Genomic DNA, 22,614 nt, shown 5'->3' with positions numbered 1-22,614 from the left:
TTTAGCAAAGCATCTCTGATCATAGTTTTTTCTTGAGTTACAGCATCTCACTGCTCGTTCACTCTGTGGTCAACTCAAACATTCAAAGCTAACTTGCACCACTGCTCTCAAGGCAGATTTCCTAAGCATACTTGGTAACTGGTTTTCAGGACTGGCTCCGAGTGATTACTGTTTCCTTTTCCAAGCTCTCACAGATCATCTGCTTAATGATCTCTTCTAGAATTTTGCCCAGGGGCAATGACAAGTTCACTAGTCTATAATTCCTAGACCCAGATTTTCCTCCTTCCTAAAAAGTGAAATGTCTTATTCTTGCAATCTTCTCATATCTCATCCATTCCCAGCGATTTTGCAAAGATGACCAATCACGATTTTGCAATCACATTGTTTAGGACCCCAGGTCCTAAGTGACCAAGGCCTGGACACATTTAAAGGAGTGAGGGACACCTGCCTTTTTCCTTATGATTTCTGAACTTCTTCTATTTTTCAAATCACCCATGTTCTAGTGTTTCTAGTTTGAAGATCCAATAGTCCTCTACTTGAGGAAAAAAAAGGAGAGACATGGTTAGAAAAATGGGGCTTCAGAATTTCTCTTTGTCATGTGCTGCTCTGCTCTTTTATACTTTTCTTCTCTCATTGTCAGCTTTCTCCATGAGCCCAGTGCATTCAGAGTTTCAGTTCCTCTGCACTTATACTTGATTTTAAGCTCTGTTTTCCATACTGCGTACTTCTCAAAGGACATTTTATGAGAATGAAGGCAGCCACATGATTCTTCTTCATGGTCTCACCTTTTTAAACCCAATTAAAATCAATGATGCTGTACTTCTGTCTTCAAGTTCTCATCTCTTATTTCCTGAGATGACAACCTTACTCTGTCATCATCCCTCTCTCTGGATTTATACACTCGAAAATATCATGGTCATGACCCCCCAGCAGATTGTATCCTGCCCCTATTTCCCCTCATCTCCATGGGGACTGCCGGCTGACCTTGGAACCCACTGGCTACAGAGAATGTGAAGAGTCTTGAGTCACCTGCAAGGTTTCCTGAGTCTATATCCATGCTTCCCCATCCAAGACCCACAGACGCAGAGCTCCACAGAGAAGTCTCCTTGCTGCCTTCTGCTCAAAACCTGCTGGGTCTCACCTAGCCAGCTGGGACCTGCCACAGCAGAAAGCACAGAACCTCAGGACAGAGGATCCAGACCTGCCACGGGGCCCCAGGCAAACTCTTTTCCTTCTCTCAGCCTTCTTCCCTAAATCCTTAAAGTGAGAGCAATAAAAGCATCTTTCAGAGTGGTTGTAAAGTTCTGGGATGGGCAAATATTGAAAGCGGATCAGACAGTAGATGGACAAATATTCTATAACCCATTGTACAAATACTTTAAAACTGTGGAAATAACCCTAGAAATGGCAAATGGAAGAAGACAGAGAAATCATCTCTGTAGCCCCATCTCTCATGGGGATTCTCTGGTTTGAATGTGAACCAGAGATTTTTCTCTTAAGGTCCTGGAAGGCACAGGCATTCCTAACCCACAAGGACACATGGAAATGAACCAAGATGGAAAAGACAAGCTACCAAGGAACTTGCAGATGGTGAAGACAAAACCCAGTGGGGTCTTAAGGTAAAACCTCTGGGAGAAGAAGAAGCACGCTGTGAAAAATGCAGAAGACAAAACAGAACCAACCTGCTGCTCGAGACCAGCTGAGCATGGCACAGCCATGAAGCCACGGTCTTGGGAAAACCCAGCATGACCTCGGCCCACGGAGGCAGTGATTCCCCAAGCAGCCCTGCAGTGCAATTTTTGTGGGTCCCCTAAAGGAATGTGTTACCTTCAGAGGGCCTGGGGAGAATACTAGAAAAGGTGGTGGCTTGCAGGGAGGCCCCCAATGCTTTGCTAATAGAACCACACCAAAATCTACAGCAATGAGCACCCAACCCCTCCCCCCAGCCCCTGCATGCTGCCTGAACACTGGTGTGTCTTTTTCTCTTCCCTCCCAGCCCTGTAGCGTTCACACCGTTTCACACTTCTGTCCCTGGTCCTCATGCTTTTCCCCATGCCTCTTACTTGAATCTTCAGATAAAACTGTCCTTCATCTTGATCATTTTTCTTATTACTGCTTTGGTCTGATTATCTTTCTCTCCCAGTGTATTTTCAGGGCCCTTTATCACTTTGGATGGTTTTCTTTTATTAGAAGTTAGTTCAATTTTCATCTTCTTCATCCCTCAACTTAGCCATTCTTGATTTCAGGACTGCCTCCCTTAGACTTGCCTTTCTCATAAAGGAATGGTGATCAGCTCGTAAAATGGTGCCACAGTCCCTCACAGTACTGGTCTCCTTACTTCACAGCTGTCTGAGGTATAGGCATCATTGTCCAAGTTTCCCCTGCAGCTATAGCTGGGCCGTATTTCACAGATGTGCCTTACCACAGTGTGATCTGGAAAGAAGTCTGGGATTTCAGGGCTAGGAGAGACCTCGTGAAGCAGTCAAGTCCACGTACACAACTGCAGGCAGAGAAATCCAGGTATCATAGCTGATTTCTAAGGCTTCTTCAAGGCATACAGTATAAAAATGTCTAAATTATTATGACAGCTATCTACTGTGTACCTAGAATAAGAAGCAAACAATCAATTGAATTTTAAAATCTAGCGAGAGTCAGACAAATACACATTTATCTTTTGAAAGTCTAGTTAAGGCACCCTCACGGCCTATCTCAGCAGTTAATTTATGTTTTAATTTCACAGCTGTTAAGAAATGCTTTCTTATGTCTCACAAAATCTCCCCAGGTTTACCTGAATCAACCACAAACCACCATATAGCACTTTCTAAATGCCAAGCACTGTGATGTTAATTTCCTCTTGTTCACTACTTGACAAGTGGGCAAAAAATAGGTCAGGGTCCCTCACAAAACCACAACAATCCTTTCATATACTTCTAGGCTTTAACTTCTCTGCAACACTGGTAATTTCTCCAAAATAACTGTCACCTGCTGTTGGCTTTCAAAAACCAAATCTGTTTACACAGGCTGCCAACTCTTTCTCCTCTGCTTCTGTGTTATCTAGGTTCACACATTTGGTGTGTTCATGTTTTCTGGGGTCAGCCATCCTTCCTACACTTCTGAGGTTCCTCAGGCTTCCTGAAGACTCCTGCTCAGAGACACAAGTTTCCTCCCAGAGCCAGAGGGCAGAGAGAATACCAGCACAGCACAAACAGAAGGGTGCTGCTTCGGCTGGTGTGTGCCGGCAGAGCCTCGACTAGAAAGCTGCATCGTCCTCTCTTTTTCCCATGAACGATTTGCCCTCTTGTTTTCAAGACAGTGAATACTTCCCTTCTGTAAGTGGCATGTGCAGAGAAGAGTCAGGCACAAATCTTCCCAATGGAAAATAAATCAATCACAAGTTCACCCCCTCCCTGACCCACTTCCCGGTGTCCCCTGAGATGCCTGTGGTCTGTGGAGTCACAGAGCTGACAGAGCACAGCCACACAGCCTCAGCTGAGGTGCCAGACCTTCCACTTTCTCAGAGCTCTGAGCTTTTGTTTCCTCAACTGCAAAACGGCACGAGGAGAGGCTCACAAGATTGTTATACGAATCAAATGAAATGATTTATACACAGTGCTTGACACATAGCAGGCGTTCAAAAAAAACTTTACTAAACTGAAGTGAGCAAACAAGAATATTTGCTAATCTCTTGTGTGTCTCTCATGTGCCAGGCACTGTTCAAATCACATTACATGTAAAAACTCATTTAATTCTCACAACCTTATGAGGTAGGTATTACTACCATCCCCATTTTACAGGTGAAGGAAACAGAGGGGTTAGTCAACTTTCTCAAGGTCACACAGCTAGTAGGTATCTGTATTAGTTTCCAAGTAACACAAAGTGGATGGTTTAAAGCGACAGAAATTTAACCTCTCAGAGTTGCAGAAGCCAGAAATCAAGGTGTTGGCGAGGTTAGCTCCTTGGAGAGGCTCTGAGGGAGAATCCATTCCACGCATCTCTCCTAGCGTCTGGTGGTCGCCAGTAATGCTTGGCACTCTCGGGCTTTTAGTGCATTCAGTCTGCCACCTCCACCTTCACACAGCCTTCTTCCTTGTGTCGCCCCTCTACGTTTCTGTCTCCAAATTCCCCTCTTCTTATAAGAACACCAGTCATTAGACTTAGGGCTCACTCTAATCGATTATGACCTCATCTTAACTCGATTACATCAGCAAAGTCCTTTTGCCAAATAAAGTCACGTTCATAGGCAACAGGAGTTAGGACTTCAACACATCTTTTTGAGGGACACGATTTGGCCCACTGCAGCCTCCGAGACAGAATTTGAACCCTGGCCATCCTAACCAAGTCCTTCACATCTGCATTATCTGTTTAGCTGATAAATAGCTGTCAAATGTCATTTGAATATTAGATTATTACTACTATTTTTGTCTCTATATCCAGCTAGAAATCAGTGCTATGGTACATTTATGCCACCTAGGCACCCTGAATTTCCTTATTCCGGGTATTTTTCCAAACCCTGGACACCTTTATCGATTCTTTATGGTCAAAACAAACCCGTCCTCATGGGGGTAGATTTTCATTGGACACCTGAGTGTGTGCTGCTTGATTGCTTTGCTCTCCCTGAATGCCCACCTTCCATCCAAGTTTCTTCAAATGAACCAACCCAGGAATACGATAAATGTCATAAGAACACCTAACTCTTTCCAAAGGCAGTCTTTAAAGGACCCAGGGATTCATTCCATAACACACTCTGTCCTCGGCTCTAACCCTCACCCTCAGGCCACTTGCTCAACACATGGGGAGCCTCGTGTGCATCACGGGAAATGAGGAGAGGGCATCCACCCCTCCCCGAGCCTCAGAGCATGCCTGGCTGGGCCTGGCTGGCATGGCCAGCTACTCTTCTTTCCTCGTATTTTTCTTTCTCTGATTGCTCTGACCTGCTTGCCTGATGATGCCTGATGCTACACCAGAGGAGGTCTGAATCACAGCTCACCTGAAGGCACTCGCTCCCGGGACCTGAGGATAAAAGAACAAGCCAGGGACCTCAGGGCAGGTGTTTAGTCCAGGCGCCAACCAACCTAGTTCTCACACGTGCCCCCAGGACAATGGCTGAACCATTCTGATTTATCCTAGGACAACTCCCTCTCCATCATAATCTACTTTCTTTCTTTCTTTTTTTTACACTATAAAGGACCATGTATCTTTACTTTTAGGCCACTAACATACCTTAGAAAAAAATGAACGGATTCATATTTGATCTCATGTCAATTTCCAATCACCTTTTAATGGTCTTCTGGTTTTATTTTATAAGTTTGGGAAAGGGGTGAGTTGGGAGGCCTCAGGCAGCCAGGCTTTTGTTTGTCTGCTGTATGTCAGAAGCTCTCTTACCATCTGTCTCCCCACCACCCAAGAGCAGTTGTTGAGGGACTGCAGTGCCTTTGGTTCAGCATAACCTTTATTCTAGGAAATGCACATCTTGCTCTGTATCCACCTCTCCCCCGCCCCATATTAGATTCTCTTGGGACACAGAGCTGAGCAGTTTCAGAGCCTGTCCTTGAATTGCTCAGAGTGTGCTGATGGAGTGAGACAAGAGCAGGACAGTGGAACAGGGCGCTAGGGACGTGGTCCCGGAGGAGCACGCAGCCAGCAGCCTGTGAGCCAGGAGGGGTACACAGAGGGAGGCTGCTCCCCGAGCGACCTCTTGATGAGTATGTGGGAGGCGGCAGGGACGGTGGCATGGGGAACAGACCAGTCCAGGTCCCGGCAAGAAACAGATAATTTGAGTCATCTAAGGAGAGTTTAATAAGGGACTATTTACGAAGGTGAGGGCAGAGTGCAGGGGAACCCCAAAGATGCTACAGGACCCCTGGGAGCCCTCAGCACCCCAAAGCCTGAGGGGGCAGGGCAGTGAGAGGTCACCAGAAGCCGAGAGAGAAAGAACCATGTGCCACCTGGCAGGAACTCTTGTGACGGTAAAGAAGCCTGCTGATGCGGCACACACAGGCCAGCCCCCCTGGGCACCTAGCACTGTGGACAGAAGATCTGGAGGAAGGAACAAAGGGAAGCTATCCATCACAGAGACAGGAGAGGGGAGAACATTCCTTGCAAGTGTAACTGCACATAGAAAGGCACGGAGTCATAAAACAGCACAGTCTGCTTGGGCACAGGGACAGAGGACATGCTGAGGGGCTGGCAGGAGATGGGCACAGAGGGAGGTCAGGCCCTGCTGTGGAGCTGATTTGACCTCGGGGCTCAGGGCACGGACAGGGGTCTGAGCAGGGGAATGATGTAGTTGGTAGGAATGGTGGTGTGACAGGTAGACTGGAGGAGCACAGGAGCAGAGGAAGAGAGGCCGATTATAATGAGCTGAAAAATGAGTGGGGGTTTTGGAAATATCTACAGCAAATGCGATCATTTCAAAAAGCCTGGCAGCAAAAGAGCAAGATAGGAAGGTAGGCTGCGGGAGTATCTTTTCTTTTTAGGATGGTGAAACCTGAGCCTATTTATAGGCTGAAAAAGAAACAAAACAGAAATAGCCTCCAGATTGAGGGGAAATACAGAATAAAGGACCGTTCAAGAAACAGAAACAGCAGAGGACAGGGTCCAACTGGAGAAGCTCACTTCAGAAGAGAGGCAGCAGTGCTTCCTCTGGGTCAAGAGGGCGCCGACTGTGAACCTGCTGCACAGGGGGCCGTGGACCCCTGGCTTGGCTCCCTCTCCCTTTCTTAGAGAGCATTGCGGTGGCCTTTCTGAAGTAGCTAAGCCTGTCCCTGGCAGAGAGTTGTGCAAGTAGGAGGACCGAGACTGGCTGAGACAAGAGATCAGTGTAATTGTTCAATAAAGGGTCCTGATTAAAAGCGCAGGCTGTTTCACCTGCTCCAGACCTGCATTTCTTGTCCATTGCTTACTTCCCTTTCCCTAGTGTGAGGATGACTACCAGAAAGAGACATGGATCGAAAGAAAGCACGTGCAATCAGAAACATTTTGCTGCAGTCTTCTTAGATGCGTATGAATTCATGCCGACTCTTGATGGCCTGAAGGACGGGGCTCATGTAAATACACTGGGGCGGGGGGGAGTGAGGAGGGAGGCCTAGCCAGGGACACTAAAAGCTCTCTGGGGACCTGGTTTATGAGCACTTGCAGTTTCAGTCTTACATTTAGCTTGTCAAATTCCTCTTTGTCAGCTAAGGCATCTGACAGGCTTAATTGTTTCCTTAGGGCTTTGTCCTTCCCATCGGTGAACAAAGGCAGTTGGGAGGGACTTGGGTTTAGCTCTTTGGATAAAAAGATACTTAATACACATACACACACACATAAAAACAGATTGTGTGCACGTGTATTATGTGCATGTGTGTATATATACACACGTGCATATACACACACACACACACACATATACATATTTTTTCTTTTGTTATTAGTGTTTGGGAGTAGGGACAGGCGGATCGGACCACTGGTCTGCTGCCAGGATGGCCACTCCAGCTTCGGGAGGAAACGCACCAGCAATACCTCACAGCTGCCAGCAGTCAGTGCCATCTTCAACAACTGATTACGTGCTAATGGGAGATGAAGGAAAACAAGCCCATGTGCAGATCACCACCATCAGGGGTTGCCCTCCTGAGGCTCTCCCCCTCCAAAAAGCCTTGGGTCATTACTAAAAACAAGATGAACACATTTACTGCTGATTATGGTTTCACTTCTCCCATCCGCCCTCTGCCAGTTACAAGACAAACTGGACAGGAGATAAAGTCAAAGACCAAGAAAATAAAAAAAAGGACCTTAAGTATTTTAAAAATATGAATCATCATAATAAAAATTACTTAGTCATGACTCAAAAAAAAAAAAAAAGAAAAGAAAAGAAAAGACCATCAACCCCTCAAGCAAAGAGCTAACTGCACAGCACTAAGAGAGGAGGATGGGCCAACATCCTTGCCCAACTTGAGGGAGAGGGTATATTTTCAAAGGCAGCCTTGCTTTGTGGTTAATCCCACAGCAGGAAGAGATATTGGGCTCTCTCTTGGAGCAAAGCTAAACAAGGCTACTTGACTTCTCGTTTTTCAGTGTTCTCAAGAGCAATGCTGCCTTTTCAGTAGTCATTTGTGTGCTATTTACTCTCTCCTATTAGAATATACGTTCTGCCGTTCCAATGTCAACATTTTTTTGTTACCTTCCCCAAATATCTTTACATATGAGTCACATTCAGGGCTCAACAAACATCTGCAGGTTGGTTGATCTGTCCATCCATCCATTCATTTATCCATCCATCCATCCAATCCTGGATAAAGGTTTATAGAATGAGTGTACCCACTTCCCGGGAACTTCATAAAGATTTAAGAAGAAATCAACTTAACAAATATGATTTGAGCGCAATTATATATAAGGCAGTAGTCAAGGAGATACAAAGATGAATAAAATGTAGCTCCTACTAAAAAATACAAGACAGGTAAACAAATAACTATAGTACAAGCATGAACTTAAGGGCCGTATAACCTTGGGGTCCAGTGGAGACACAGACATTAGATCCTCACTGTGGGAGTGAGTATGAAAGCAGGAAAGAATTCCTGGTGGACATGTATTTAAAATAAACCTTGAAAGATGAATAAGAATTTGAGAGAAATGTTAAACCAAACACAGAGAACTCAACTGATCATGATTTGATCATGACTGCCGCCAGCAACTAGGAAAGGCCATAACTCCTCAATAACTGCTTCTCACAGTCTCCTGATAAAGGATGTGGGGACTTGCAGATAGTTTAGCTTTTCCCATTGCAAACGTCCTGAACTCTATGCCTTACCCTCTGGACCTCCCAGTCATCTTTCACGTCCACAGTCTGAGGTCTGTCCTACCAGAAAAGAAGACCAGGCTCACAATGGCTATACTCTCAGAGGTGGGACACCACCACCCTTCCTCCAAACTGTGCCAAGACACAAGGAGGGGGCCACGGAGGGCTTCACAGCCAAGCTGGAGGACAGGGCACTGCAACACAGCACCTAGACTGGTGCGTCGTGCAGAATGCCCAGCCAACACTGTGTGATGAGCTATGATACTATCCTACTACAATCCTAGAGACTATCTATTAATATTAAGGGCTAGTAGACAGGGGCTACGGCTCTGAATCAAGAGCAATCTTTCTTTACTTGCTTTTGGTGTTAAGGCTGGTTACACAATAATCCTTACACACTAGTGTGAAACACAGACCCTTCACCGACTTCCCCATATCCATATAAATCCAGGACACCCAGGGCATCATAAGGTCTCCTCCTACACAAATCCCTTCCCCTTACGTAACCTGAAACCCACCGACACAGGACTGGCTTGTTTTGAAAAAGATGACTCCTTTAACAACATGCAAATACCTCCTGGGAAGCTAAAGTAAAATCTATCTATTCAAGCAATTAAATTATTAAGAAACTTATACTGGTTTGTTTACTTTTCCTCCTACAGAAGGACTACCAATTATAAACTTTCCCAGCTTGGGATGCAGAATATTCAAAGAGGCTTATAATGCTTATTGGCACCAGGGGTCTTACCTTGGAATTGATAAACCTCAGGGCTATGGGGTCCATGAATTGTCAAAAAAAAATCAAAATTTTGCAAGTATATACAAGAATTAATTTTTCTAGGCAAAGAGTCCAGTTCTCACCATATTCTTAAAGGTGTCTGTGTCCCATAAAAGGTCAAAACTATCCAATGGACACCCTGGCAAGTACCTACTTGGTAGCAAGAAGAGAAGTCAAGGGGAGAAGTGCTGGTTTTATTGATACTTTGCACATACTTTCCCATGTGAGACTCTTCAATGCTTTGCACAAACTCTAAATTTTCTTTATGCATTCAAGGAGAAGAACAGGAAGCAAAGAGTAATGGAATTTGAAACCAGGGGTCATTTAGTAATAGAACTGGGACCAGGCCTGGTTTCCCTGTTCCCCTGGTTCTTCCTCCACAGGGAAATTCCCTTCCTGGTAGACAGTGTTTAATTATGTGAAGTTTTCTAAATTTGGCCTAATTGAATTTTCCATCATTATTAGTGTAAAAGATGCCCTGTAAGGCCTGGCATAGAGAGACTGATCTAGAGGTTTAACTTCGATCACGCTGGTGGCTGTCTTCAGTTTTCTGCTGTGCACATCTATTCACTCTCTGGCTGGCTTTGTGCCTTCTTTGGGCTGTGCTTTTGGCCATCAAGAAGGGCAGAGAATAAGGCCACCAAGAGGGTAAGTAGGCTTAACAGCCTTTTTGAAATAAACGTTTTGGTGCAGGAAACAAGTGAATCAAGCCTGCCCTAGCTTTGACATGCAGTATTTATTGAGTACCTACTATGCAGTAAGGGTCCTTCCAGGCACTAGGGATACAGTTGTGCACAAAACAGGTGTGGTCCCTGCTTTCATGGAGCTAAGGCTTAAGTGTTACCATGACAAAAACTTCCACCCTTGCCATGACTGAATTTAATAATCAAGTGGGACCCATCAGAGGCAGAGAGTAGAGCTAAAACTACCAAAGATTCAAGCTGAAGTCACTGGGATTTTTTTCTCCTCCCACTCCTCAAGTAAGAGGATTCTCCCTTATTTACTCTCTAGATTCAGACTGTCGCTACTCTGAATGAGTCAAGGTTACGACAGCTCACAGACTGACCCCTTTGTATGCTGTCTTGATATGACATCCCTTTATATGGACATGCTTCCCATTATCCTCAGATTACTGGGCAATCTTTCCCTCATTCACCTCCCTGATGCAAGTCCCTTCACATCCAGGGTGCATAGGTTGCCCTAAAACATTGCTCTTACTTTGGAACTCTGAGTCAAAGCCCTCATGGGAAGACTGTAAGTATGGATGTTGAAGCAAGTCTTTGATACATTACTGAGAGAAAAACAGGCTCATGGTAGAACTATACACAAAATATCAGATTTTGAAAAAACATCTGAGTGTCTATATTTGCACACAGAGTGATACTAGAAGGAATAGATGTTGAAGGGAGGGCATTTGACTTTTCCCTTCATAAAACTCTGTCACGACTTTATTTTTAGTAACAAACACATATTATTTGGTCATTTGAAAGCTTACACCTCAGGCATATTCCCCTGAGCCTTACCTGAAAAGTGTCATAGAAAGGAGGAGTCACTGTGAGGATCCTGAGGAGATGAGCTATGCCTTATCTGTCTTTGCATTCCTGGTGCTTTCTACACAGTGCATATGATGACTCTGGAGTCGAAGAGATCAAAGACAAGGAAGAAGGAGACAGGAAATGAAAAGTTTTGGATGCGTGTGCTAACATGAGGACAGGACACAGAGCCAGAGAATGGATCATGGGTCAGCAGTCCCTTGCTGGAGACTCACAGTTTACCCTAGGTGTTTACTGAGCCCTCCTAAGCACAAGGCAAATTATCAGCCTACAAAGATTAAAGTGCAGAACTTGCTTTTAAGAAAAGATAAAGAATGGTAAAAGATAGAAAATGCATATAACTATGTGGGGTTGAAAGCAAACAAAAAAGAGGGAGGCAGAAAAAAATGAAACAAGAGGAGACATAAGAGGAGAAGGAGGGGTGGCACTGCAGAAGAACCTAGAAAATGTTGGTGTATCTGGAGATGTGGAGAGCATGGACAATAAACATGGAGAGAGGAATTTCTGTGAAGTGATGGAAACCAACGCCAGCCTACAAGGAACCGCAGGACAGTGGGCACTGGTGAAAACACGCTCAGCACTTTGGAAGGAAGCTGAGAGTTGACAGAAGATGTGCCCTTGAATGGGGTTATCAGGGTTGTGGGAGGTTACCTGAGGACAGGAGAGAGTGGAACACATTGCTAGGGAGAGAGGGGGAGCCCATGGAAAGTGGGAGATGGAGTGGCTGGGGGAAGGGCAGGAATGCTTGCAGTGCTGAAGAAACAAGGACGACAGGTCTAAAATGCAGAGAGGCAGGGGGCAGAGTAACAGCGCGCAATGACACCAAGATGTTTGAAGACGAAGAGGAAATCCGAAGAACCTCAGAGAAGACGTGTGTCACCTAAAGAGAGTGAGGATGTACCAAAAGAGCTGACAGGTGAGAAGAGGGTGAAAGTTCTTGGCGCTTTAGCGAGTGGAATTTCTACCAGGGATGAATAATGGATTGCAGAGCAGCCCTGGGGAACTAAGTGAAGCCAGAGAGCATGAATGATTTTCCTTCAACTTCTTAGTTCATAAGCTTCTCCATGCATAAAATTGGGTGAGTAATTCCTACTCATGCATATGTATAAAAAGACACCGTCTATGAAAGGTTCTGGAGCTGGAGGGAATAAAAACATCAACTCGACATGAAACATCACTCACAACTAGAGTGATGGGCACTCACAGCCTTCAGATGGGCTGGCCCAGAAATGATATGACAAGCTGGGCAGAGATCGACAGGCTGGGCTGCTTCCAGATTCCCAGTTATCAGTTTTCCCAGTTTAGCAGAGGCCCCTCGAGAAACTCACACAATGAGAGGCCGAAGGAGAAGATATTCATCCTTAGAAAAATAATATGGGAAGGTGCAGACAGCCACCCAGTCCCTTATAAATCACAAGGGAAAGAACAAATGAGACATGTATGTAACAAAAGCAAAGAACTGGCTCCAGGTCTGCTCATCCTTCCCTGATCCTTCGGGCCCCTTCGTACCTCGGCCCCCCCTCCATAACCCAGTGACAACGGAGTGAAGGGAACACATGCCAGGGTTTGAGTTGGGGACTTGGGCGTGTCTGAAGGAAGGGCACTCATAAAATAGAACTGTCTATCTCTGGGAGAGCTCTATCTGTTTTTGGAGGGTCAACATGGATTTTGGAGAGTCATCTTTAAGAATTCTGAGAGAGCATGTTTGGCCCCACAGAACAACAGAGTAACCAATTACTACATAGTCTATCTTCTCTTCTAATTATGTGATTCTATACATATCCTAAATTAGGATAGTAACTAATTCCTTTTAAAAAATAATGCTTTAAAAATTATACACATTTAAAAAATCTATCTTAACCCCATGGGACTCTTTCCTTTTATGAAGGTATTATTATCTCCTTCTTTGAAAACAGTTATTTGATCCCACTGCTAAGTGCTAATTCATCATACTCTGGCTCTCCTTTCTTTCACTGGCAGACTCTGCCCCCATCTCTCTAATGAAACTGCTCCTGCAGAACTCACTGCAGACTCCAGCTCATAAACACCAGCCTTTCTTCGCCTTTACTCTCCTTTCAGGATGGATGCCCTTTTCCTCTATTTTCAAGTCTTCAGAAACGCTGCCTAGGATTTTTTCCACCTTACTGTCATAATAAGAAAGTATTAAAGGAGTACTTTCTAAGCTTCAGTATTTAACTCGACTCACCATATTCTTAAAGATAATTCACTATGTTTTGTCTCCCATTTTTGCTATCAGCCTGTGTTCCTTTGTAGGCAATATATTTTCCCTCTGAACTGTTTTAAAATCATCATCTTCCACATTCTGTAGTTTCATTACTATAAGTCTAGAGTTTAAGAACCAATTTCTTAAAAAAAAAGAATTTCTTTTTCTTTACCTTGCTTGTAACTTGATATGCTTCCTGAATCTGAGGATACTCTTCTGTCCTTAATTTTATCTGGCTTGATCATTTAAACTCTTGATTGCTAACTAACTTAAATATACTACATGGGGTGCTTGATTTCCCAGGAAATCCCCAAGCACCACAGAATAGATTTATCAATCCCCACAAGAGAGAACATTTCATTCACCTTAAAATCCAGTTTTTTGGGTCCTGCAAAATGTCCTGAATTGTGATATATCAGTATCAAATGATAAAAACAGAAACATGAAGGCAAATAAATGAGCGGGTTTGTCTTCAGAGGTGGCCGACACTGAGTGGAGCAGTAAAACAGAAGGGATGAAAGCTCAGGAGGCAGGCAGATCTCCAACCACTTACTGGTTACATGATCATGGAAAGTAATCTAATGTCTCTGAAACTCAATTTCTTCATCTTAAGAACGGGAATGGCAGATAGTATCACTCAAAGTTGTTGTTAGGATTGAGGAAACATATACGTCAAATCTCATCTGATTTGAGATACATAGACTGAAGGGTAGGAACTATGTCTTGCTCACCACTTTTATAGGTTATCAATTTCTTGCCCTTTCAATACATGCTCTGTGATAATGGGCAGAATTCCTTTATGTATTCACTTCTTTACAGTGAGCCGGCTATGCCAATACCTCTATATGATGGAAGGACACTGCAGGAGGAGAGGGCTTCTCCTGCTGGTTGCAGCTGCTGCAGAGTTCATCAGCAGGACTTCCGGTGGTCGTCCCAGCCACGTGGCCCAGAATATAGCTCCTCAGCAGCCTCACACTCCCAGTGTGACTGGGTGAGTCCCACCTACCCACAGCCCTCCCCACAAAGACCCCGAGCAGCCCAAGCCTCTCATCCACAGTGACACCCCTGCTCGCTCTGTGCACCACCCCCGCTGCACTTCTGCACCTGGCCCGAGGGTTGCTTCCTAGTTTCCCAGCAACTGAGGACCAGCTCTGGTCTAGGCAACCAGTGAGCTTCTCTGCCATCCAGATTCTGCAACACATCCTCCACTATGAAATCTGAACCCCAGCCTGGGAGAGGGGTCCCCCCCAAATTTGTCCTCCTTTTTGTACTCTCCTTCAGCCCTAGAGGACTCTTAAGACTGCTCTTTACATCTTGAAGATACTGTTTCATTACAGCTTAGCAATTCTTCATAATCTATTTATTTATTTATTTATTTATTTATTGGCTGCATTGGGTCTTCATTGCTGCATACGGGCTTTCTCTAGTTGCACTGAGCGGGGGCTACTCTTCATTGCAGTGCACAGGTTCCTCACTGCGATGGTTTCTCTTGTTACAGAGCACCGGCTCTAGGTGCATGGACTTCAGTAGTTGCTGCACGTGGGCTCAATAGTTCTGGCTCACAGGCTCTAGAGGGCAGGCTCAATAGTTGTGGCACATGGGCTTAGTTGCTCTGTGGCATGTGGGATATTCCTGGAGCAGGGCTCGAACCCGTGTCCCCTGCATTGGCAGGCGGATTCTTAACCATTGCGCCACCTAGGAAGTCCCCATAATCCTTCTTCTATTTAAATCATTGTGTGAGTTCTGTCTCCCAGCTGGACCCAGACTGATAAACCACTGCTTTCCTCAGTGCCTACCTAGCACAATGACCAGCAATGCACATCTGCTCTCCATGCCTTCTTTCCTCCCTTCCCCAGTTAGCCTTGAATAATTTATCTCTGACATGCTCAAAATCAAAGCATAGCTCAATGTGGAGGGCCAAAACTGGAATGCACTTCCTCTGATTTCTAATCATCTCACCAACTGCCTGGATGCTAATTAATGCCATTTCTGGGGAATGGCTTGAAACCTTATGGGGGCTCTACCTGGTATACTCAAGACTGGAGAATTTCTTCCAGTCTGGCTCCTGAAGACTTCGGGTTGATTAATTTACTTCCTCTGGTTTAAAAAAAAAAAGGGGGGGGGGCGGATTTTTGTTTTTTGTTTTTGTTTGTTTGACAATCTGAACCCTAGGATTGAAGAACATAAATGTCCTAGAAACGTTTTTAGTCAGATATGTTAATTCTATCAGTGATCAATAAGACTAAGGTAGAAGACATCAAGGCAGGGAAATCAAAATTCAAAAGTGAAGTGACTTCTATAACAGTACAACCACTTCAGTGCTGTTTTTAAGCTTTTTTTTTTTTAAATAAGCATGCCCTTCAAACCAGAAAAGGTAAAATAAGCATATTAACTAAGGAAGTGAAAATAAAGCAAAGGAAAAATAAAAACATGAAGTCTACATTTTCCAGGCTTCCTCATTTTATTCAATAGCCTTATCAGTTACTTGGATGAAAACATTAAAGTTTCACTTAACAGAAAATGAAGAAAGATAGTTAACCTATTACTAGAACCTGCTATAATGGTTTATACTTGGTCCACTCAACTAAGCTAGAACTGTGTATCTTGACATTTCCTTCCCTGTAGAGCTACAGTTTAGGATTGCTCACAAGATAAATGTGTGGGGGATTTAGGAGGCAGAGATGAGGTAGCAATGATTCTCTGAAGCTCATCACTTGTTACAGGCAGGAAAGGATGGACATGGAGGTACCAGTGAGTTGCAATTTGTCCTCACTCTTCTGTGCCCCATATCTGGCTCTCCTTCATAATCATGAGCCCTGCTGAACAGCAGTAGACCCAGCGCTGCCATCAGAAGCTTCATTGCAAACTCAAAGGCAGCAGCCATCAAGGGTCAACAGCCTTCCACAGACATCCGCACCTGTCCCCCTTCGCAATTCCACCCCAGCACACGAACGCACCTAGCATCCTGCACACTCTGACTTCTAACCCACACCAGGGCTAGCTCATGACTCCTCTTTGGTCTTTTTTGAGTCTTTTACATCCCAGCTCCTACCACAATTGTGCAGGTCTAAATCCTATGCCATAACACCTTAGTTTCCTGCTTCCCTAATTCACTCTGATTCACAAGAATCCAAAAACTCTAAATGAAATATATCTAATTTAACACTGGTATATGTAAAGTTCTGTATTTAGGCTAAAAAGGTAAAACAGAGAAAACTGCAGAAATAAAGAATGAGTAAAAAATCTTGATTGAAAGCAATTACTGTGAATATCCTAAGGATTCTGGACAATAAATCCACCAAGACCTAGGACCTAACACAGTTTATTTAACAAACAAATATAGTATGATCTAATTGTTAAAAAAACAAATGCAAAACTCTATATCATGAGGGTAAAACTGTCTCTCTATAATTTACACTGATACAACATCATCTGGGATATTATTAAATTCTAACATTTTACAAGGAAATATGATGTTTTGAAATTAGGAAATCTAGATAAAATATAATGAAGAATTGCTTCAAAATCTTTAGAGAAATAAGATCTATATGTGTGTGGCTACAGAGAAGAGAGCTAGTATAAATGGACAAAAATTACATAAACAAAGACACTTGCCTTCACTTAACAAAGAACACTGTAATAGCAAATACTTAAGAAACAGGGGCATCCTGTAATGGAGGGGAAAATGGACAAGATGCTCACCACAGTACTTCAACCTCTTGAAGTTTGTGATTTTAAAAGTTACATGGGGTTCAAGGAGGGGGAATAAGGAGATCGTACATAATGGGTGCAAAGTTTTGAGTGAGGAAAGCACCTTGGAAACAGATAGTGCTGTTGGTTGCATAACACTGTCAGTGTAAGTAAGGCCACTCACTTATATACTTAAAAGTGGATAAAATGGCAAATTTTATGTTTCATACACACACACACACACATATATTTCATCATAATTTTAAAAACATGATTCTATTATTCTATGTGAGAGATGCAAAAGACTTAAACTGAAATTTTGACTTACTGAAAAAACAAAAACTTTATTACTGCTGTGGCAAAGTCATTTCTTTTGACTAGGAAAGAATATGTTTTACCATAAAGGAGTTCTCCTAACGTGAACGCTGCAACAATCCGTGTTTCATCAAAGGCATAGCAATTATGTATTCTTCAGCAGTGCTACTGAATCCAGCTAGAGTGGTTTCTTAAGGGCAGAAAAATAATTGTACCCAAGAAAAAGCTCATTTGTAAATGTTACTATATTAGCATGATAATAAATGTTCTTATTGATGATAAAATGGGACACATATAGTTTAGAAAAAAGTCCTCTTTCATCTACCCATAGCACACAGATATACAAATACATACAGAGACTAAAACACCCACAATTTAATACCTGAGGGGGAAAAAGTATCTAGGAAACTGGAACAGCATTAGCTAAACTTCATTCCTTTGTTCATAAACATGGGTTGCTAAATTTTGATAGATTAGGGAGATATTCACAAGACATCTACAACCAGAAGGTCTGCTGTGTGGAGTTTTGGTTTTTGTTTTTTTTTTAAGGGTGGGGTGGTTGGCCAAAGAAAAATTAACTTCAAGATTTCTTTGATGTTTTCTACTCCCCACCAAAACCCATTTTTCTTCTTAAAAATGAATGGAAAAAGATATATCATACTAAAACTAATCGGAAGAAATCTTTGAAAAAGAATAAAGTTGGAAGACTAACACTACCTAATTTCAGTGATTGTTATTAAGCTACAGCAATCAAGACACTGCGGTACTGGTGTCAAGACAGACAATTATATAAATGGAACAGAATAAAGAGTTCTGAAATAAACCACACAGATACGGATAACTGACTTTCAACAAAGTACTTCAGTGGAGAAAGAATAGTCTTTTCACCAAATGAGGCTAGAACAATTGGACATTCATTTGCAAAAACAAAAACAAAACAAAACCCCTCCAAAAGAACTTTGATATATCCCTCACACCACATAAAAGAATTGAATCAAAACAGATCATACACCTAAACATAAAGTCTAAAACTGTAATGCTTCCAGAAGAGAACGCGGAAAATCCTTGTGACCTGGAGTTAGCAAAGATTTCTTAGATATGACACCAAAATCACAATGCATAAATGTATAACAATGATCATTTGAACTGCTTCAAAAGACACCATTAAGATAAAGACAAACCAGACTTGGATAAAATACTTGCAAATAAAGAGACGCACTTCAAAAATCACTCTGAGAGTCACCAACCAAAAAGATAATCACTTAAAATTCACTAAAAGAGAAAAAAGTTCAACATATACCTAACAAATAATCATTCATTCTACTCCTGGGTATTTAATCAAGAAAAATAAAAGCATATGTCTACACAAAGACTGTATATGAACAGTCATAGACGTTTTCACTGTAATAGTCAAAAACTGGAAACCACCAAAATGTCCATCAACATGTGACTGGCTAAGCAAATAGTGTTATATTCATACACAGAATACAACTTAGGAATAAAAAGGTATAAGCTACTGATATATGTAATGGCAAGGAATGCATATTAAAATAATTATGCTAAATGAAAAAAGCCAGGCCCAAAAAACTGGGGGTACACTGTACATATGTATATTACATACTGCATGATTCTATTTATGCAAAACTCAAGAAAATACAAACTCATCCTTAATAACAGAAGGGAGATCAGTAGTTGCCTTGCGGGGCAGGAGGAAGGGAGGAAGGGAAAGATTATAACAGGGTACAAGGAAACTTCTGGGGGAGACATACGCTCAGTATCTTGACTGAGGTGATGGTTCTAGAAGTGACACATAAGTCAAAACTTACCCAATTATTCACTTTAAATATGCTCAATTTTTGTATGTCAATTATACCTCAATAAAGCTGTTATTAAAAATAAGTAAAAACAGCTCATTTGGGATATAAACCTTTGGGGAAGTTCCTTCTTTCAAACCAGGAAAAGGCAAGATAAAAGTTCATGACCAGCACCACACAGAGGTCACTTCTGTATGTTTATGATGCCACTGTAAAAAAAAAACCAAGAAACTCTTCCTTTACAAAGTGCAAATGATGGAGATCCATCCATTCACATCCTTCTAGCCCCGTTCTGACTCACCTTGTTTCCCAAAGCCCTTCCTTATCACTCAAGTAGAAAGTGATTATTCCCCACTGTGAATCACTAGAATACTTATGCTAATTTTCAGACATTAATTCAATACATTTATCCATCCACCTGTCACACATTTACTAAATGCCTCATAGAGAACAGACACAGGCTTGGTGCTAGAAATACAAAAGTGAGTGGAGCACAGTTCTTCACTGGCAAGAGCCTCACAGTCCAGTGGCAAAAGACACACATTTTTAAGTAGCAGTAACACATTATAACAATTATTTGAACAAACACAACAGAAACAGAGAAAGAAATCCATTTTGTCAGACACACTGTCTTGTATCACAATGATTTGTTCACGCCTCCATTTCCCTACTAGACCAAAATCTCCTGAGAACAAGTGACTATAACTTACTTTAGTCATCTACTAAATTACCTAGCACAGTACCTAGGATGAGTGTTCTAAATATGTATATTTGTTTGAATGAATGGAAATTACATCTCACAAGCACCTGCTCTTCGACTTAGATGGCAGAGCCACCATGATGCCAACGTCTCAGGTGAGTTCCAACCTTAATTCACTTCGTCAACCAAGGCAAGTAATTTGAGAGCAGACAAAAATCAGCACTTAAAAGGAATAGCTAGTACCCTTTCCCTCAGTGGGAAAAACAGGAATGAGGAAGAGGCGGGGTAGGGTTTGGTCAGCAGAGGCCCAGGACAGAAGAACGACACAGATGACTCGAGGTCCCGCATGGGTCCCGGGAGCCCGGCTTTGTGTATGTGTGCATCAGGTACCCTCTGCCCAGAGAGTGCACAGGGATGGCAGTCATCTATCTCAACAGGAACACCAGTCTCACTGTGCAAGCAATTTCTATGGACTATATTTGTGACTTTCTACTTTCCCGAATGATCATAACCCCCTTATCTATGCTCAGCTTCTGAAGGGACAGAAAGGTAGAACAGATAACTATGGGAAATTATAAGCACAGGGTAATGGAAAAACCCAGTTCTCTCATTTTAATCAACATACATGTAATCATGAAATTTCAGTTAAAATAAAACTAGCACAAAATGAAAATGTCTCAATTACAACTAAAAGACTTGGATTAAACATCAAGCAGAAATCCTTCATAGCTCCCCCAGTGCAACTGAACATGAGAAGAATCTTCCTATCTTGAAGATAGGGCAGATGTGCTTCTTGTACTTACACCTACAGAAACAACAGGTCTCAGGAGGGAAAAAGCAGAAATGTATTTTAATTTGTGGGGATGCACCACTCGACAGGTGGCTCTGAGAATGACAGGTGGGCCGGGGGATGACAGGTGGGCCCTGGGGACGGGGCTCTTACCTGTAGATAGGGTCTTGCATCACCAGCATCTTGCTCTCATCCCACGTCCACTCCTTCTTCTGCAATAAAAGAAGCTGTAAATGAATAAGTTAGGCTTGTCCTCAGCTACAGAGCCAGGGCACACATTGAGCTACTATCACTTATGCAAACCCATGCATTTGCTTCTGGCCTTGTTCCCTCTAAGAGGCCTGGAGCTGACTGCTCCAAAAGGACAAGTGGAAAATAGCAAGTATCTGATCTGATCAGTTTCCTTCAAGCACTTTAGGAGAGTGTCTCTCAAGGGTGCAGAGGGTAGGCAGGAGCCAAGGGGTCTCAAGGGACTGCAATCTAAATCATGCTTTCATGGAGAAATCACCAGGAAAAAAAAAAAAAAGATCATTCCAGAGGAGCAGGAGATGCAGGGAGAACAAAATGGAGCAGGGGTCGTAGAGACTGAATGATGCCATCAAATGCAAATGAAATGTGGACCCCCACCTCCCTCCCTTAAAGAGGGGGAAAAGCTGTACACAAGCCTGGCGAGCTAACTCGTACATTTACAGCCACTCATAAGAGGCTATCCATCTGGCTGTTAACCTAACTTTCTGTGAACACAAAGGAGACGGATCCCTAAGCAGCTGGGGATGAAGACAGGAGTGAAGGTGGGGGGAAAGGATTCTAGGGCAGTACTAGAGACCCCAGATGCTTGATGAGGTCAGCAGCATGCCGACATGTTGGGGAAGCAGCCACCACATGTCCACAGGTCCACCTGCAGGTATAGGGATGGGGATTCTGCTTCACCTTCACTGGCCTTTGTCACAGGGGCAGTGCTGCTCAGGACAACTGGAGAAGAACACGCTCAGCTCCCCATGGCAGAGAATAGGGGCGAGGGGTGCTCATTACCAGCTGGCAGAGCTGCAAGTCCTTGCACTCTTCTCAGCTGGAGAGTCTGGAATCCCTTGTTACCCCTGGTAAGGGGAGAGTCTAGACTCCCCACTCACAGCCTTTGCTGGCCTGGGTGGTGGGAGGCAGTTTTTCTGTGTCATCTGGCTGGACGTTTTCTGCCTTGCTATGCCTCCCTCTCCCCTCCTTTGGCTAGAGAGACAGCAGGCTTTGTTGGGGTTCTGTGTCTGTTCCCAGTGCCGTATCCGGGTTGCGGGCTTCTTCAGCTCCAAGTCTGCGATACATGGGATGAAAACCAATCTCAGGGAACACAAAGCCATGTCATCCCTTGCATCCCCAGCCAGCCTGCCTTCTCTCCACCTTTCAGAATCTTATGCTTGTTTTACAGATAATGTCCAGGGTTTCAGTTATACTTTAGCAGGAAGAATAGGGAAATGTGCACCCATCCGAAAAGTGAAAGTCTGGTTTGTATGTTTTTAAAAAAAACACCAGATGCCAGGGCTCCGACTCCTTGGAGTCATTCATATGATGGGTCTAAGCTCACGTGAGGCCCAGTAATCTGTAGCTTTGACAAACATTTCAGGCGACTGTGATGTGACCTGAGGGTTGAAAGCTTCTCTTCCATATCAAAGAAAAGGTATCAACTGAAATCCCCAACAGGAGGACCTCTTTCACGCAGCATACTCCTCTGGAGGCTCAGGCCTGGCACAGGGAGGGTCTCCCAATACTCTAAAGACAGCCAACCGACGGTGATCCCATCAGCCACCATGGCTGGCCAGGGCCCACCTCTGGTGTTACTCAAGAAACAGCCACTGTGAATTAAACACCTGGAGGGGCTAACAGCAGAGGCTGCTCTGCTCCTGAGGGAATCAAGCCTCAGTTTTCTCATGTTCTTACTATCAGGAAAATTTGATCATAAGAGTCCTTGCTGCTCTGCTATAA

The 22,614-nt window shown here is 43.5% G+C and overlaps 1 protein-coding gene across 7 annotated transcripts in view; it reads right to left on the bottom strand.

The window, feature by feature from the left end:
• Nucleotides 1-22,614, bottom strand: part of LOC130849270 (carboxyl-terminal PDZ ligand of neuronal nitric oxide synthase protein) — a 296,636-nt gene that overhangs the window by 57,155 nt on the left and 216,867 nt on the right. For 4 of the 7 annotated variants that reach the window (XM_057728028.1, XM_057728031.1, XM_057728035.1 and 1 more), the window contains exon 4: nt 20,794-20,867. In XM_057728028.1, the coding sequence (XP_057584011.1) occupies nt 20,794-20,867 (74 nt within the window). Of the gene's footprint in view, nt 1-20,793; nt 20,868-21,672; nt 21,725-21,770; nt 21,865-22,614 lie in introns of those variants that run through there. The other 3 variants (XM_057728033.1, XM_057728034.1, XM_057728029.1) reach the window with 3 other exon arrangements.

The sequence above is a fragment of the Hippopotamus amphibius genome, chromosome 3 (assembly GCF_030028045.1).
Source record: "Hippopotamus amphibius kiboko isolate mHipAmp2 chromosome 3, mHipAmp2.hap2, whole genome shotgun sequence".
In the NCBI taxonomy this organism is placed as follows: domain Eukaryota; kingdom Metazoa; phylum Chordata; class Mammalia; order Artiodactyla; family Hippopotamidae; genus Hippopotamus; species Hippopotamus amphibius.
Note: the sequence above shows the minus strand (reverse complement) of the source record. Positions and strands in the feature narration are given on the sequence as shown.